The sequence below is a fragment of the Notechis scutatus genome, chromosome 3, assembly GCF_049901735.1.
Source record: "Notechis scutatus isolate UNSWTSFEM ecotype Mainland chromosome 3, rNotScu1.2, whole genome shotgun sequence".
NCBI lineage: Eukaryota > Metazoa > Chordata > Lepidosauria > Squamata > Elapidae > Notechis > Notechis scutatus.
In genome coordinates, this window is record NC_142011.1 from 71,147,909 (window position 1) to 71,165,018 (window position 17,110).

Sequence of the window (17,110 nt, forward strand, 5' to 3'; positions counted from 1 at the left end):
ATCTGTCAGCTTTCAACTTGGCTCACACATTAACATATTTAAGTTGTAATTATGAAGAATTTACAGATACAAAATACGAAGTACTGCAATAACAGAGTTGGAAGGAATCTTGAAGGCCTTCTGCTCAGGTAGAAACCCTATACCAGTGATGGCAAACCTTTTCAGCACTGAGTGCCCAAACCAGAATGTGCACGCACGTGCAGGCTAGAGCACCGGAAACCCAAGATCAGCTGGCCAGTGCACATGCACACTCTGGTCAGCTGTTTTTTGCGTGCGCCGGAGCGCCCTATACCATTTCAGACAAATGGTTGTCCAATCTCTTAAAAACTTCAAGTGTTGGAATATTCACAACTTCTGGAGGCAAGTTATTCCATTGGTTAATTATTATGTCAGGAAACTTATTAGTTCTAGGTTGCTTTCTCTCCTTGGTTAGTTTCTACCCATTGCTTCTTGTTCTGCTTTCAGGTGCTTTGGAGAATAAAGGCACCTGAAGGAAGGACAAGAAGCAATGGGTGGAAACTAATCAAGGAGAGAAGCAACCTAGAACTAATAAGAAGTTTCCTGACATTAACCAGTGGAATAACTTGCCTCCAGAAGTTGTGAATGCTCCAACAAAGGGAGTTTTTAAAAAGAGATTGAACAACCATTTGTCTGAAAATGATATAGGGTTTCCTGCCTGAGCAGGGGGTTAGACTAGAAGACCTCCAAGGTCCCTTCCAACTCTGTTATTCTGTAACCTAGTTATGTATTTCCACTCCAGGCCAAATGGGAATGTGGTAGAATTCCTGTCCTGAAAGCTGTCAGGATCTAGAGTGGAAAAACAAGGTCAAATGAAACAAGATTCAGAAACCTTCTGATTCTTGAATGATATGATCTTTGGATTTTAATTTGGTTGTGTTCTCCCACCGAGAATAGACCAACAATTTGGATATCCTCCTTAATTCATAGCTCTTGGTGAAAAATCAGATGGGGGTCATAATCAAAAGAGACTTAAAATTTCTTAGATCTTATTGCATTTTATATTATTTACATTGGTTGTGTCAGTTGTCTCGCGTGTCCTTCAAGACTGAAGCAGTATATAAATTTCATTAATAAATAAAATAGATCTTGAAGCTAATGTTCCTTCCAGAACTTGGTATCCTCTTAAATATTCCAAATGACATATGTCCTTAGAGAGCTCCAATGATGGGGAAGCTTGACCTAAAAATCCCCTCTATGGGAGTTTTGCAAGCACAGTCAGTAGCATGGACTTTTTTCAAGTGGACTAGTTGAGAAAGCAAGATCCAGGATTTACAACACGCCCAAATCCCCTTTCTTACTATATACTGTACATAGCTCTATAGATTTGCTGGTGTATGCCTATCAAGGTCTACAGTACATCTTCAAGAATAGAAATTACCTAATAACCAAGCATTTCCTGGCCATTATTTAGTACAGACAATGTTAAATTTCTATAGTTAAGATAAAAAACTGAAGCTATTTTCAAACAATCAAACTCACTGTCAACTATTACCTAATGTTAATACAAATTAGTAAGAGATAAGGATTAAAAAAAAGCAACATACTGGATGATGATTAAAGTCTTCAAAATAATAAAGCTGTTAAGAATAAATTCTGGCTTGGAATCAGGCCAACTGATGCTTTCATTTGCCATATAGAAATGGCAAAGACAAGGCAGAACTGTATTCACTCAAATTAGAGAGGAAAAGCAAGCCAAGAATGAGATCAAATGACTTTCACCTTCATGGCAATTGACTGCAAGAACAAAATCACCCACAAAGGAACATTACTGATATCAGATGAATTTCAAAGGAATGATTATTTTGGCTAGCATTAGTTGCAAATTATCAATTTTTAAACCATTATTATCCTAATGAATCTATCTGGCACCCCACATATTCCTTGCAAGTTTTAAAAGGAAATCCCACAAGAATTTCAGTGCTTGCTGAACTTAATTAATTTGAAATTAAAGTATCTGTTGAATTTTAACCTACATTATCATGTGCAATTCTTTCATGTTTCATATATTCCTGGAAAAATATGCAATTCTTAGACAAAGATGATATTATGTATGTATGTAGTATGTATGTAATGTATGTATGTATGTGAATCTTCAGTTAAATCACTATGCATAGTGTTTTACTAGTACCAAATCTTGAAAGACTTCATATTTAATATAAACTCTACTTGGTTTATTTATTTACTTAGTTAATTGGACAGAATGTTAGCTTCTAACACCATTACGTCAACATTATAGAGTACTGTTTGTGGAAAACCCACTTTTATCCATTTGCTTATTTTAAACTGATATTATGGGATAAGCCAGTTAAAATTCATAAAAAGCCTGTTATTTTGATCATGTGAATTGATACTGTGATTTATTGAATGATAATGAGGTTTTATTACTCCAATTGAAGAGAATATAACAGGGTTGAACTGTGAAGCTCTTGGTGCTGATGTTGTTACCAAGTCGGGTATAATGCCTGCAAACAACCAACCTCAAGAGAGCATCAAGGACTTGAAAGTTTTTATTGTGTTCTATGTTATAGAGAAAATACAATAAAAAAAAAAACTGGCAATAGTTTACAATTTTTGTCACATGTTGATTCGAATCAGTGGCATTTCTGCTGCAGAGATACCTTATAGGTAGTACTTGACTTATAACAATTCATTTAGTGACCACTCAAAGTTACAACAGCACTGAAAAAAGTAATTTATGATCATTTTTTCACTTATGGCTATTGGAGAATCCCTATGGTCAAATAATCTAAATTCAGTTGTTTGGCCACTGACTCATATTTATGACTGTTGCAGTGTCTTGGGGTCATATGATCACCTTTTGTGACCTTCTGTAAAGTAAAGTCACGGGGAAGTCAGACTTACTTAACAATCATGTTACTAACTTAACAACTACAGTGATTCACTTAACAATTGTGAAGAGTCATAAAATGAGCAGAACTCACTTAACAAATGTCTCTTAGCAACATAAATATTGGGGCTCAATTGTGGTCATAAGTCGAGGTCATAAATACTTGTATTTATTAGAAATTATTAAATAATGTGAGACTAAAAACCCACAATTGTTATAAATACTTGTCAATAAAATAATTCAACATGGAAATATTAAATATTGCCTGGAATAAAGAACTGGAGACCCCCATTTTATCTGAACAATGAGAGATATAGTCAATGTATGACAAAAACCAATAGATTTAAACTTTACTGAAAAAATATATTTCAAATTTACTTTACATATATTAATCTGACTTGGAGAAACATTTTAATATTATCAGATACCTATGTTATTTTGAACTATATACTTATGGTTGGAAAATAGGAATGGATTTTCCGTATCCTCCTCAAAAGGTAGATTATATATGGACCATTACAATGAAATTACAGGTGACCAGGCTGAGCCCGAGGGAGGGGTCAAGCACATCATCAGTGTCGAGCCCCTTCATGCCCTCAAGAGATCTAAGTCCAGCCCACCTTGAATTCCATTGACTCTTATCTACTGCCAATTCATTCTGACAGTTAGCAATTCAGATTCTTGTAGAAAATAAGTTAGTATGCAATAAACCTGTATTCCTTTGAACTACTTTGGATCATCATTTCCTGTGCTTGACAGAAATATAGTCATTCTTTCATAGAAATTTTGGAACTAACTAATTGCCAATTCCGTTTATTTTAGTTATTCCATTAACTTTCATTAACTTAGAAACACCTTTAGCTACTTACTAATTTGGTTGTTAGTCTTGAAAGCAATGTCCATATGCAAAATGCAGAGAATAAATTGGAACCAGGGACTCATCTCATTCTTGGGAAGTGGTATGTGAATGGCAAACACAATGTTATTCGCTTCAATTTGTCTGTTCACAGCTTCATCCAAATCTCTGAGTTTATTACACTGGTCAGGTCCCCATGGTATGAACCATTTGGTCTTATGATGGTCTTTCTGCAAGTCTATGCACTTTGCAGCCATATAAGGTACAGCAGCAGTAGGGTCTGGAGCTGAAAAACAAACAAAATTCACACATAAGCAATTTAGCATTCACAAAATACACAAGAAAAAAGCTAACTGGATAAATTTGACCAATCAATGTCTCTCAGCCCAACATAACTTACAGAGTTGGGGGTGTTTTTTTTGGGGGAGACAAACAATGAAGGTGCACCATGAAAATTACCTTGAGCTCCTGAATGAAACAAGAAATAAATCACATAGATTTGGCTGTGCACAAAATAACATTACTTAAGTATCAATTTACCAAAAACGTTTCATATAAAACATCAATGTTACATGATGAAAAAAGCAAACGATTCACTGACCTTTCTATTTCTGTGAGTGGTGTCATTTACTATACAAAGCAAAGATTCCTTAAGTATAATTTGTTGAATAAGGCAGATAGTTCAATTCACCCAAAGCATCAAACCCCCTCAAAGTACTTGATTTAGTGCACTCTTGGCTTAAGAAGGTGGACTGGTAGGCTACAAAAATTGTTGATAGGCAGGTCTCTGCTCTTAGAAGAAAGCTCTAAAAAGGCAAAAGGGAATTGTAAATGCCTATCACCTCTTATTAGTGACCAGGCTTAGCCAGAAACTATAAATGACTCAAAGCTTTTATATATAGGCTTTTGGGGGTGTTTTTTTTTGGGTGTTGGGGGTTTGTGGGGGTTTGGGGGGGGGGGGGGGGGGGGGGGGGGGGGGGGGGGGGGGGGGGGGGGGGGGGGGGGGGGGGGGGGGGGGGGGGGGGGGGGGGGGGGGGGGGGGGGGGGGGGGGGGGGGGGGGGGGGGGGGGGGGGGGGGGGGGGGGGGGGGGGGGGGGGGGGGGGGGTTGGGGGGGGGGGTGGGGGGGGGGGGGGGGGGGGGGGGGGGTGGGGGGGGTGTTGGGGGGGGGGGGGGGGGGGGGGGGGGGGGGGGGGGGGGGGGGGGGGGGTTTGGTTGTCCCGTGTCCCCCCCTTGTGTTTGTCGTCTTCCCCGTCATCCCCTCCGGGGGGGGGGGGGGGGGGGGTTATTTTCCGCAGGGGGGAGTTTTTTTTTTTTTTTTTTGTTAAAAAAAAACGCCTCTCTTTTTTTTTTGAAAACCGTATATAAGACCCATCTTTTTGCATTTATTATTCCTTTTGGTGTCCATGAAAGTTTCTAGTGCAATAATAGGCTTATAAAGCAATATTTATTAAATTGTTAAATTATAATATGTATGCAAATATATTTATGAGTGTGTGATCACACCTATCTAATTCAACAATTTGCAAGGCAAAGCATACCAATCCTACAACTTATAAGCCATTTTTTCCTACTGACAAAGACATCCCTAGCAACACTTGACATGAAAAGCTGCTGTATATAAACAGAGAGCAAACCCCACTCCCATTTAGCACTGAAGATGTTCACTAACTGGGTAATGAAACATCTGCAAGAAGACCACCAAGCTCAGAGAACACCAAAGACTCCATAGACAGATATTATTGGAATTCAACGTAGCTGCATCAAGGTGAGACAGCCTTTACCTATGGATCCAATACAATCTAATGAAAAAAAAGTTACCCGATTTGCTGCTAATCTATTCAGGTCAGATTTCAGAATCATATAAAAAGAATAAGATTGTAGCCTGCCACACAAAAGAGCCATATGATTTCTCAAAATGGCAATTATTTCCTACACAGTCTGCTTTTTTGGTTTGTCTTATAGTGTACTACACACCTGTATCACTGCTCAATTAGCTGGTCTTTTAATCCTGCTCATCAAGCAGTCACCTGTTCCAATGAACCAAATGAATCTCCCTGGGCCTCTCACCCACTAGAGATCTCTTCTTGTCTGATAGTGGATTACACAAATTTTATTTTACAGTATGATGAACAAGCTCTTAAATATCTGAAGCCAAATCATAGATGTCTCACTGGGAAAATATTTCTTCTATATCTTTCTCTCCCTCACTGACAAAGATACACTGCCTGTATTCAAGTTTTATTATTAAATGTTACCCTATACTTCTTTTTCCACTGATAGATAGATAGATATATCCATGAGCTATCTTCTTTAGTCTTAACATCACACTTTCAATATTCTATGAATGGAATTTTTCTTTAGTTTTCAAAATAATCTTTTAGCAAAGTATCATTTCAGAAGAAAAAATATTATCCAGAAATTGTTTTTCAATGCATAGTAAAAATGAAACAAACTTCCTTTCCTATGAAATAGAAGAACAGGGAGACTGTTTGCAATTTTTTTAAAAAATTATACCTTGCTTGTTCTGAATCTAATCATATGTCCTTTGACAGACAGGTAGTTCTCAATTTACAGTCACAACTGGGATGAAATTTTGGTCGCATATCATTGCACTTGCAAATTGAGGCACTACATGATCAGACACAATTTTCCAATCATTTTTATGGTGATCATTAAGCAAATCATGTATTCGTTAAGGAAACCAGACAGTCCCAAGTCTGAATCTACCCTCCTGAACATTCATTTTTTTTGCTGGAATGATAGTTTTAAAACAATTTATAGTTGTGATAGGTCAGCTAAACTGAAGTTTATTTCATAACAGAAAACAGGAGTGTAGGAGTTAACTTTTTCTATAGGGCAGGAATTGTTAAATCATAAACTTTCTCCTTCAAAAGATTACAAAAACTCAAGAGATCTGAAAAGTGTGCCTGGAATGTCTGGGTATTCTTTAGGAATATTATTTTAATTATTTAGTGCTAGCTGCAAGCTGCCTCTTCAGATGTTGGGAGATTTGCTGGACAGCAAAATTAAAATTTAACCTACAGAATCTGTTTAAATTTGAAGCAGTTGTCTTTAGAGTCACTAATTTTAAATCTTTATAGTTCATACCGATACATGAAAGAAAAATAAAATACAAAATATGTGGCATTTTGAGTATAAAATCACTTCTCTCTATACCAACTTGAATGCTTTTTTTGCTGTAGTCTATATTAAAGACTATTATTTTATCCAATTGTATGTGGTTGGTTGTTTTTGAGGGCAGGGTATGTAGAATTTGTAGCTGACCAACATATCAATGCTCTCCTATTCATTTTGACTTATTTCATCTCACTAAAGAAAGCTAACTCAATGGATACAATTGAGTGAAAAATGCATCTATGTATGATATAGTCCCAAAAAATTTAAGAAAGGCAAGGGTACATATCAAAGAAGCACACAATATTTTCACAGCTGTTTTGAACCATGTATGTATGTAAGTATGTATGTATGTATGTATGTATGTATGTATGTACATGTATGGGAACTAAGGAGGTTGAGGGAGCATTATCTGCACAACCGCAGACTTTGTAAGCTACTGATTTTGCAACTTTTTTCAGCATGAATACAGGCAAGATTTTGGGATGGAGTTAGTTTTATTCATCCGATAAATGACTTATGAATAAGACAGAAAAAAATACATTTGGTTTGATCCTATTTGTTCTCTTCAAACCATCTGATACCTTCAACTATAACACTGTCCTGGTTATTTAAAAAAACCACAGTCAGATAATAGAAATTATTAATCATTCCTTAAAACACTGGCAGTCAAGAGTTTGGGGGGCGAAATGTTATCAACATGCTGACAACACTCAACTCATTTTCTCATTGGATTCAGGAGATGCTGTGCATATTCTAAATCAGTGCCTGGACCTAGTGTTGTGTGGATGAAGCTGAAGAGAGTCCTTTTAAATAATTCCTGTACAATAATTGGTAGAGAGTGCATTGCCTCAGAAAGAATGTGTATGAAGTTTAAAGTTTTGCACTGAACATGTAAGGCCCCTAATTTGGGATTGAAACACCTGACAGATTACCCTCCTCATTAGAGATTGGGATAACTGTTATCAGCACAAGCTCAGTTGCATATGACAAAGACTATAATTTTGCACTTCTGCTATTATTAAATCTGCTGCAGTGATGTATATATAGGCCCTAAGCCAGAGCTTTTGAAGCAAACCTTTCCTTTAAGAGTGAGATGCTTGGCTTTTCTCACCTGACTTTAACAACACAAATGAAGACAGGTCACTGATTACTGACTGAAATAAAACTGAACTGATAAGCCAATGACTTCCCATTCCCATCCAATTTAGAAGTGGTTGGGTTCTGGTAGTGGGGACTTTTTTCTTGAAAGAGAGTTGTTCTGCAGTGTTTTAAAAGAGGCAATGGTTACCCATTTATGGCATGGAGCTGGGTTATTTGAAGGACTGCTGGAGACTCTCTCTGATTGGTCTGACTGAAATTATGCCATTTGGTGGGCCCAGAAAGAGAGTATTTTCTGTTCTCTTGGCCACAGTGATCCATTTCAAGGTATTGCCACCAGCCCTGGGAATTTGTAGATCTGGCTGGGTGCTTGCAATTGTTGACTTGTTATTCATAAATTGAATTTTTATTTTTATTCCAATGTGGATTATCACATGCATGCTATTTGTTTTTTTTATGCCGTTTAATTATTGATAATCACTCTGAGTCATGAACTTGAGGTAGGTAGCCATATAAATTGAGTTAATATAAATATGTGAAAGTAGGAGAAGGGAACCTTTTATATGGAACTGGGAAAATCTTAGGAAGCTTTCTTGAATGTATTCAAAAGAGGTTCTTCTGAACAGCCTTTTTCAACCAGAGTTTATTCCAAAATTCAAAATGCAGCAATAGAGCTTAGTTCAATTGTTTTCCCTCAAGTCAACTCATAACTAGTAGTCTGTGGGAAACCATGGGGGATACAACTACTGTGACTTAATTAAGCACTACACATATTCAGGATCTCATTTCAACATTTATGCTATATCCAACCTGATATTAAAACATATCTATAGGAGTTTTGCCCATTATTTTCTACAGCTCCTTCAGCGTTATTTTCTGACTCTTATTCACACTCCTACAAATCCTTTAGAAAAATCTCAATTGCATGGTGTCTACACTGATTAAAGTCTGAAGCCTAGTGACCTCATGGGATGTTAACTGCTCCCATGCTCCAACAGCATTCTCTTTTTCTATTCAATTACCCCCTTCTGAACAGAGGCTATCACCACCAAATGAGTGCATACAAAGGCATTCTGCTTCATTACACTAACTCAACAGCAGGATAGGAATAAACAAGCTAATTTATCATCTTTACCTCTCTCATCTTACAAGCCTAACATCTTTTCTTTCTTCTTTCTTAATTTTAATTATCCAGTAACATAAAGCTTGCTAAATTCATAGCATTTAAAGCAACCCAGGGCCCTCCTGAAGGGTTGGATTATAACACCATCACACACACACCCAACCTTTCCCATTTTTACTGGTTAACCAGTTTTATTTATTCTGAAAATTAGCAGATACTTTTTGCCAGCTTTTATATTGTAAAAGTTTCAAGCCTATATACTCTTTTGTGTAAATGTCACTGAAATTAAAAGATAGGAGTAAACCAATTTAGGATTATAATTTCATCCCTATGTAACAGATTTTAAAAATATGGAATCTCAAGACTATAACTCAAAGTATAGAACTGAATCAAATTGTGGTCCAAATTAATACACTTCTTGTTATCAAATGGTTTATTTTTTTCTCAGATATTCAGAAACAAAGACAAAAATATCCAGGTAACAAGAGCAGAAGATTTCAATGAAGCCCAGTCAGCAGCATAATTGAGGGCCTTATTTTCCTAAGGCAAAGAGCAACCATCTTCTTTATTGCTTCAAGATCAGAGGTGCTAAAATCATGGCCTCGTGGTTTATGAAGCATCCCAAAAAGAGAAAATTCCATTAATGAATGTTGAAGGCTGAATGTTCTATCCCAGATTCTGTAAAATCCAGAAAGACCAGGAGAGTGGAGCTAGAGCCATTAAGGTCTGATTTGATTGCTATTTCTTCTGTGCTGCCTTTTAATTTTATTTTCCCTTGTATTGCTCATGCTAAGGCTACTGCAGAATGGAACAGGCTATAAAAGAAACAAACAAACACACACCCAAGGGAACCAGGCATTAATACAAGAAATGAGACAAGTTGAAATGGTCCAAATGGTGAGTTTGTAGGCTTCGATTTAGAAGTATGGTTGCACAGAAGTTAGGCAGGAGCATATAAGCCTCTAATAAAACTGAGACACAGAAGAATCCTATTTCTCTAAGTAAGACAAATGTAGCTTGGAGTAGATAAATACAAAAAGAGAGAGAGAGAGAACAGCCTTTTTATTTCTGGCCAGCAAATAAAATAAAGTTTAACATGGAGAAATGAAATTTAAAAGATTATCAGTTGTGATCATTGGGAGAACTAGCAACTGCATTCAAGTTTGCATTCTTGCCTTTTGTTTCCTTTAACATACTGGTAATATATCCACCTGCAACATATATATATATTGCTGACTTCTTATCACTTTTGGAAATACGGTACTGCTAAGGAACAATTTCATTCTTAACTGTAGATTAAAAAAACTCTTGCTGTGGAATTCAAATATGCTGTATCTTGGGTTTGCCAGCTGCAAAATCAATACTAGACACAGAGTAACTAGCCTTCAAATAACTCGTGCCAAGAGAAACAGAACTTGAGAACCTTTAAAAAAAACTTAACTAGGAGGATCAAAAGAGGATCAGTATTTTCTCATTTTTGCCTCTTTACTACATCTTTATTACAAAATCTTTCAGTGATCCTTTCTGTGGATCATGAGGTAGCACAATTTCTTTAAAACCCTAATAAGGATAAAGTCATTCTGAAAGAGCACAAGCGAAGTGCTGCTAATCATTGTGTCACAAATATGATTAGGTATCAAGTTTACCATGACTAACTGCTCCAGTGATTATAGCTGAAAACCAATTATTTAAATTTCATAGTGTAACTATCAGACCTTTAAAAGGGGGGATGTTTGCTAATTGGCTCACTGCAGCAAACATGCTTGGGCCTTGCCTAAGCCTTCCTTTTGTCAATTTTTACTTTTGAAAAGCCATGTGTCTTGCTACTGCAGCCAAGCTATTAAATCAGTTCACAAATAGATCTAAATAAAAATGATGAGACCATAGTATTCAAAGTGAAGAGAGCTCAGCTCTGAAATAGCAGCCAATTTTTATAGCTAGGCTTAAAACATTTGATTTTCAGGTAACAACTGGCACACTGAAACCATTTTGATAGATGGAAAGCATTCCTCATATCAGAGGCAGATTTCTGCACATGTATCACATTTATGCCTTGAAGGAATGCTAAAGCATCTCTGGTATGTGCATGTAAGCTTTCATCTCAATAGAGGCATCACAAAAGTTAGATTTTTAGTTCCAGATAAACCCAAAGGAATTCTTTGATAGTTATTTCTCTCCTGAATGAACTATAGTCCTTAATCTAGACAAAGAACTTTAATTTAAATAAGGTAATTGTTCTCAATATTTATATTTGCTTTAGATTTATTTTCCAACATGGTTATTATTTTGGCTTCGATTTAGCCTTTAGCCTCATTTATCATGACAATTACTTGAGATTAATTTGTTAATGAAGCTGCCATGTAAAAGGCCTTATAGCTGCAGTTTTTAAATCTAAATTTGCAAGCTGTTTCTGAACACTCAGCATTTTCAAGTGAAAATCTTAATCTACATCTTCATAGCAGGAAATCTTTTTTTAAAAAAGCAAGCAGCAATAACATTTATGTTGAAATTCAGGAATCTTTTTTCTAATCTTTATGCATATTTCTAGACAACTATAAAGGGAAGGATTACACTTAAAAATTAAGCAATAAAGCAGTTCACTGCAGAAAGTGCACCCTTTCTGATTGTAAAGACAAAACCAAATGTAAATAATATGGGTTTAATGCAATCTATGTTCTATCCCCCATCTTATAACACATTTGCCTTCATGGTGAACTAGAATTTGATACCAGTGAATGATTCCCTTTGGCCTTCTCAACCATGGGAGTGGTTAAATAATTATGGACATTCTTTTCATAATATTTTTACTATGATATTTCTCCCAAAGAAGCCAGAAATAAGATGCCAAGCTTCTAACTCTATCTTAGTAGAAATGGGATGAAGCAAGGATTTTGGGGGTCATGAAAATAGCAGCTGCTTCTGTGGTTAACTATTTCTACCCTTATTTTCCAACCTGGTGCCCTTCAAATATATTGAATCCCAATTCCCATAATGCCTGGCTATCATAGCTATTAAAGTTTAACAAATCAACAGGTACCAGACAGACAAAACATGCTGTATGTCACAACCACCATCTTTAAATATGGAAGACCACCAAATGATATTCAGATCTGAAATATAATACATTTCTGTCCTCCACTACAGCTTAAACATATTCATGGCATGTTTCACAAAAAATTATTCCACAGTAAACAAGTTTTGTTACATTAAATTATGAGCAAACCACATATCTAATATTGATAATCACCCAGTTACCTTGTGGTAAGATGGAGAAACAATAAATTTAATAAAATAACCATTTGGATATAAGATCATCAATAAGCTATAGAGAAATATAACCAAACGTCCCATAACTGCAGATTCTGAAAAGTATCCCTAGGGAAAGATTAATAAATACATTTGTGTCCACTCATGTAAGGATGCATCATGAATTGCATTTATTGCAAATTGGCAGTATGAATTAAAATGCCATTCATTTCAAATATTCCACATAGCTGGCTCAGTAACTATATTTCTTCTCCAAGGCAGATTTGTTGGATTAGGAATTGCCATGTAAATTGTATGTCCTTCTCCCTCTGCAACTAATATGAGATTTCCTAGTTTCCTAGTTTCTTCATTCTTCTTATGTCTTCATGGGCATTGTGATATCCAAATAATAAACTCTGGTTTGAGTGTTCCCTGAAAATAAGCATTAACTGATCATAATAAGCTGTAATTTAAAAGTGATGGAATTTCACATTGCACTGGAAGTATATGGGTACCATGTGCATGCCAGATCTTTAAAGAAACTGGATTAGAAATGGAATGTCTGAATTAGGGTTTAGATGCATGTTAAACAGACAAAAAGCAAGAACCAACAAATTTAATTAATCAGTTCTGGAAATCACATCAAAATAGTGAGATCCATTACTTCAAAATATAGGTTACAAAACAACAACAACCATAGTCCTCCATACTACATCACATTTACAACATTGCCCAGCAACATGAATTCGCAATGGGTACTTTGGGATATTTATATCCTGGTCTATAAAGTAATAAGCTTAGGTAATTTGATCATTGACAGATCTAAGAACCAATGATTAATTGGTTACCTTTTTCCACAAAGAGTTGCAAAAATAATAAATCTTCATATTGATGACTATTATGAATATGGATTTTTCAGTAATGGAAACATCACTGTACAGTTTCTTGCCAGGAAGGCTTACCAAACCTGCTCACTCATCTCCTTTAGAAAGCACTGTTTTTCTTTTATTTGCAAAGATCTGGGACTGGATGGATAGCTGCTTTTTCATTTATCAACTGCCAATTTTTGTAAACTTAATTGCAGAAAAATATGCTTTCCTAACAGTTTTTACTGCCTTTAAATTTGACTAAGTTGATTCATAAACTGCCTTGAAAACCTGTTTAGTAAGAAAGCAGACAGAACTTAAAAGAAAACCTATTTCATCTATTTAAAATGCTTAATTGAACCAAGCTTGTCTTTGAAAAAGATGATGTAATAACAGCAACACATTCTTTGGATGACTCCATATACCACAGAAAAGCCAACTATTGCTTTTTCAAGCTTCAGCTATGGCTGTGTTGTAGCTGTATATAGTAAAAGCTTCTATGATTTGGATATAACACTCAATACAGATTTTGCAATGCATTATGGGACATCACAGCAGGAAGTCTGGATACCATATGATTTTGAGTTTATTTATACCATGGGAAAAGAAAAAGGCATGCACACCTGCACATTTAAACAAAACACACAGAAGTCACTACTGGAAGTTCTTTCAAAAATATCAATTATATTTACAAAAAAATGTGCACTGCTGTACATACATCAACATAAGGAATCTCTTTAAGGCTCTGTATGGTATTCCCAAATATTAAATTCAGTTGTATAAAACAAAGTGCTTTAAAAGTGACTTATAACTTAATATCCCAAGACATTTTATCTGCTAAGCTCAATATTCAAAAGAACCACAAACATGCAGATGAATAAATACATCTGTATTTCAGAAAAATGCAAAATCTATCAAAGCAACACTCTTGCTTCAGAGTAACACAATGCATTAGGACACAGTAGATTTTTTCCCTACCCCTAAATTATGCCTAGGAAAAATGACTGCATGATCAAATGCACTGTGCATGCATGCTGGTCTGAGACAAAAAGCTGGCTGAAATGTGTTGCAACATGTCTGTTTTGCCCATTACAACTGGTTTTATGGTGTCTGGCAGACTCTCACTCTCTAGTCTTAGAAAACCTTAGCAGTATACAAAGACCTTGCAGCATGCAAATAATTCCACACTGATAAAGAACAATACCAGAACAGAATTAAGTCATCCTTAACGTTTACATCACAAAGCCTTTCAACTGAAGGCCATGTATTTAAATGTTTCCATAAAATAGAATGTTTCCCATTTTTCCTGAGAATATTCTTCCAAGATTACTCAGAAGAAATTGCTGAAAGGTGAAATTTGAGCATCTGCAGGGCTGGCTTTTTAAAAGTTATCTTCTTCTCCCCCCCTCCCACCCCAAATCTGTGAGACTGTTCCTTAGTTTGTTTTTTAAACACAGATTTTCTGGGGAAGCTATTTCTTCTCTAACTACTTTTCTCTTGAACTGGCATTATTTCTCCAGAGAACAAACAATTTGGCTAATGGTTTTTAATTCAAAACTAATAGAGAGCTATTATTTGTGAAACAAAATGAAGGGATAAGCCCATCCAGCATATACGTGCTGTATCTGTTTTATCTATGATCCATATTGAATTATTCCAGTCTAAGACTAGAAAGTGGATGACAAAATAGTGGCTCTGTGTCTAAAATATTGCAAAATAAGGCTTAACTAGTTAACATTGTGGCTAGCATAGATTTTTAATTTAATTTAAGTCTTTTTAATACTTCCACAGAATGATGTTAATGCCTATTTGCCTGGCCCTTGAAACTGGGGCAATAAAGCGTTTACATGTTTGAAGAAAAGGAATCAAGATACCCTTTCCTCTATCCTTAGATTGTGTTCTCATGTTTCTCATTCTCGTGAGGTAATCCATTCAAGAGGTTTTATTTTCGTTTAAGGCAGCCAGCAGCACAGGTTATGTAGCTGGGAGGGAGAAAAAAACAACCTTCAAAATCACAGTGTACATTTCTGAAGCTTTCCCCTCAATAGAATCTCACCGAGGAAGTCCAGGCAACATCAAAAGAAGCCACAAGACTTTCCAGTGGGAAGGGATGGGGGAACTAAAAAGTCAAAAGCAAAACTCTTCTCTCTCCCTGGAGGGGGGGAAGGCATCCCTGACTCTTTCCTCCTGCGCTTCCTCCTCCCATTCTAACAAAACCCTTCCCCGCCCTTAGGAGTCTGAAATCCAATCTAAAGAGAGGCTGCCTAGGCAAAATCACGCAGTGCTCCAGAGAAAAAAGGAAGAAAGCAAAGACCCATTAAATGGGATACAATGCCGGAACGTGCCTTTCGTGGGCTGGAGCGGTTCCACTTTTTCTTTGAAGGAGATTAGGGCCCTTCTTGCAGCCGAGTTGGAGGAAAGGCGGAGGGGGGGCGGCGGGAGAGAAATGAAGAGCCTGATCAACTTTTCCACTCCGAGGGGTTTTGCACCAACTAAGTCGCCATGCTTAGAGATTCATCCTAACGTTTGTTTCCGTGAAGCAGATCCTAAAGCCGTGGCAAACCTCCCTCTGCCCTAAACTTTTTCGACGCCTCCCTTTGCTTGCGGCCCTAGACCGCAGTGGGCACAAAGAGGCCCGGCGGCGCGCTGTTTTCTTAACTACAATAGCAGGGCAAATGAGATCATAGGAAGCAAGCCAGGGATACAGTAACAAGTATCCAAACACACAAGGGGTGAAGCCCGAGTCGGAAAAAGACGAGGAAGAAGAGAGAAAAAAGTTTGCCTTTGGAACACTTACCTATCAGACCCCCCACCAGAAAAGCGACGACTTGGAAAACCAGCAAGATCCCGCCAACAATGCAGAGCTTTTTAGTGCTCATGTTCTCGATAATTGCCCCAGCCATTTTTGCAGTGCTTTCTCTCCTGCACTCTCTGCGACTGCGGTGGTGGTGGTGGCGGCGGCTGTAAAAGTTAAAGCTGCAAAGGGATGGGAAGGAAGAGGGGAACCTCAGCACCGATTGCCCGGGAAAGCCCGGACCTGACTCCCTCCGTACCGAGAGCTGTGATTGTAGCCGGCCCTCGAGTGCATGTGGCTGCTTTAAAGGGAGCAGGAAAGCGAATCACATGATACCCACCTCCCTCCTCCTCCTCCTCTCTCCCCTTCTCTCTCCCTGAGCTATTCAGCAGCAATTGGTGTCAGTCTCACATAGCAGTGGGGGAAAGCCGAAGAAAGGCTGCTTAAATTAACAACTTGAAGAGAGAGGGATGGATTCCCATAACTCGAGATCTCGCAATGCGTTTCCCAGGACCTCAGCTAGTGAATTCTGGAATGATAGTCACAAGATAATATGTTGAAAAGGTCTAACAGATTTTTGGAAAAATAGAGGGAGGAACGATGAAAGCGATCTTTAAAATGCATTTATTTTTAAGGCGCTGAAGGTGAGAAACACCTTGAAACTTTTCCCCATGATCAACTGCTTTTCATTTCCCTTTTTAAAATTTATTTAAGATCTGTTTTTCCAAAGCTCGCCTTAAGGCAAAAATCGTCTGTTTACAATTTAGACGCCTGTGCACTAGGGGTATTTCCAAACTTTCCAATTCTAAACAGCAAATATAAGAAATCTAAATGCCTGGGAAGCATTTGCTGGACAATGTCATATCCGGGATAAACGAGACAACAAATGTTTGGCTAAAGTCTCAGATTTCAGAGCTGGCATCCTCTGTATCACATCTGCCTCTCTGTAATAATTTAAAAAATCCTTATGGTAAGATGTTGTGGCTTTAGGAAATTCTTGTTCCACTGAAAAGAGATAGGCAATTTTAAAAATATTTTTTATAATGCCCTTCAGATAAAAAATAAAATCGGAGGGGGGGGTCCAGTTAATGTTGGTGGTACTTTACTTCAATGCAAAAA

At 37.1% G+C, this 17,110-nt stretch overlaps 1 protein-coding gene across 1 annotated transcript in view; it reads right to left on the minus strand.

Moving 5' to 3' along the window:
- The window catches only part of WLS (Wnt ligand secretion mediator), a 42,484-nt gene extending 26,129 nt beyond the window's left edge, over positions 1-16,355 (minus strand). The window contains exons 1-2 of the mRNA XM_026666001.2: positions 15,995-16,355; positions 3,739-4,011 (exon numbers count right to left, since the gene is read on the minus strand). Of these exons, the coding sequence (XP_026521786.2) occupies positions 3,739-4,011; positions 15,995-16,100 (379 nt within the window). The 5' untranslated portion in view covers positions 16,101-16,355. The remainder of the gene's footprint in view (positions 1-3,738; positions 4,012-15,994) is intronic.
- Positions 16,356-17,110: the final 755 nt, after the last annotated feature.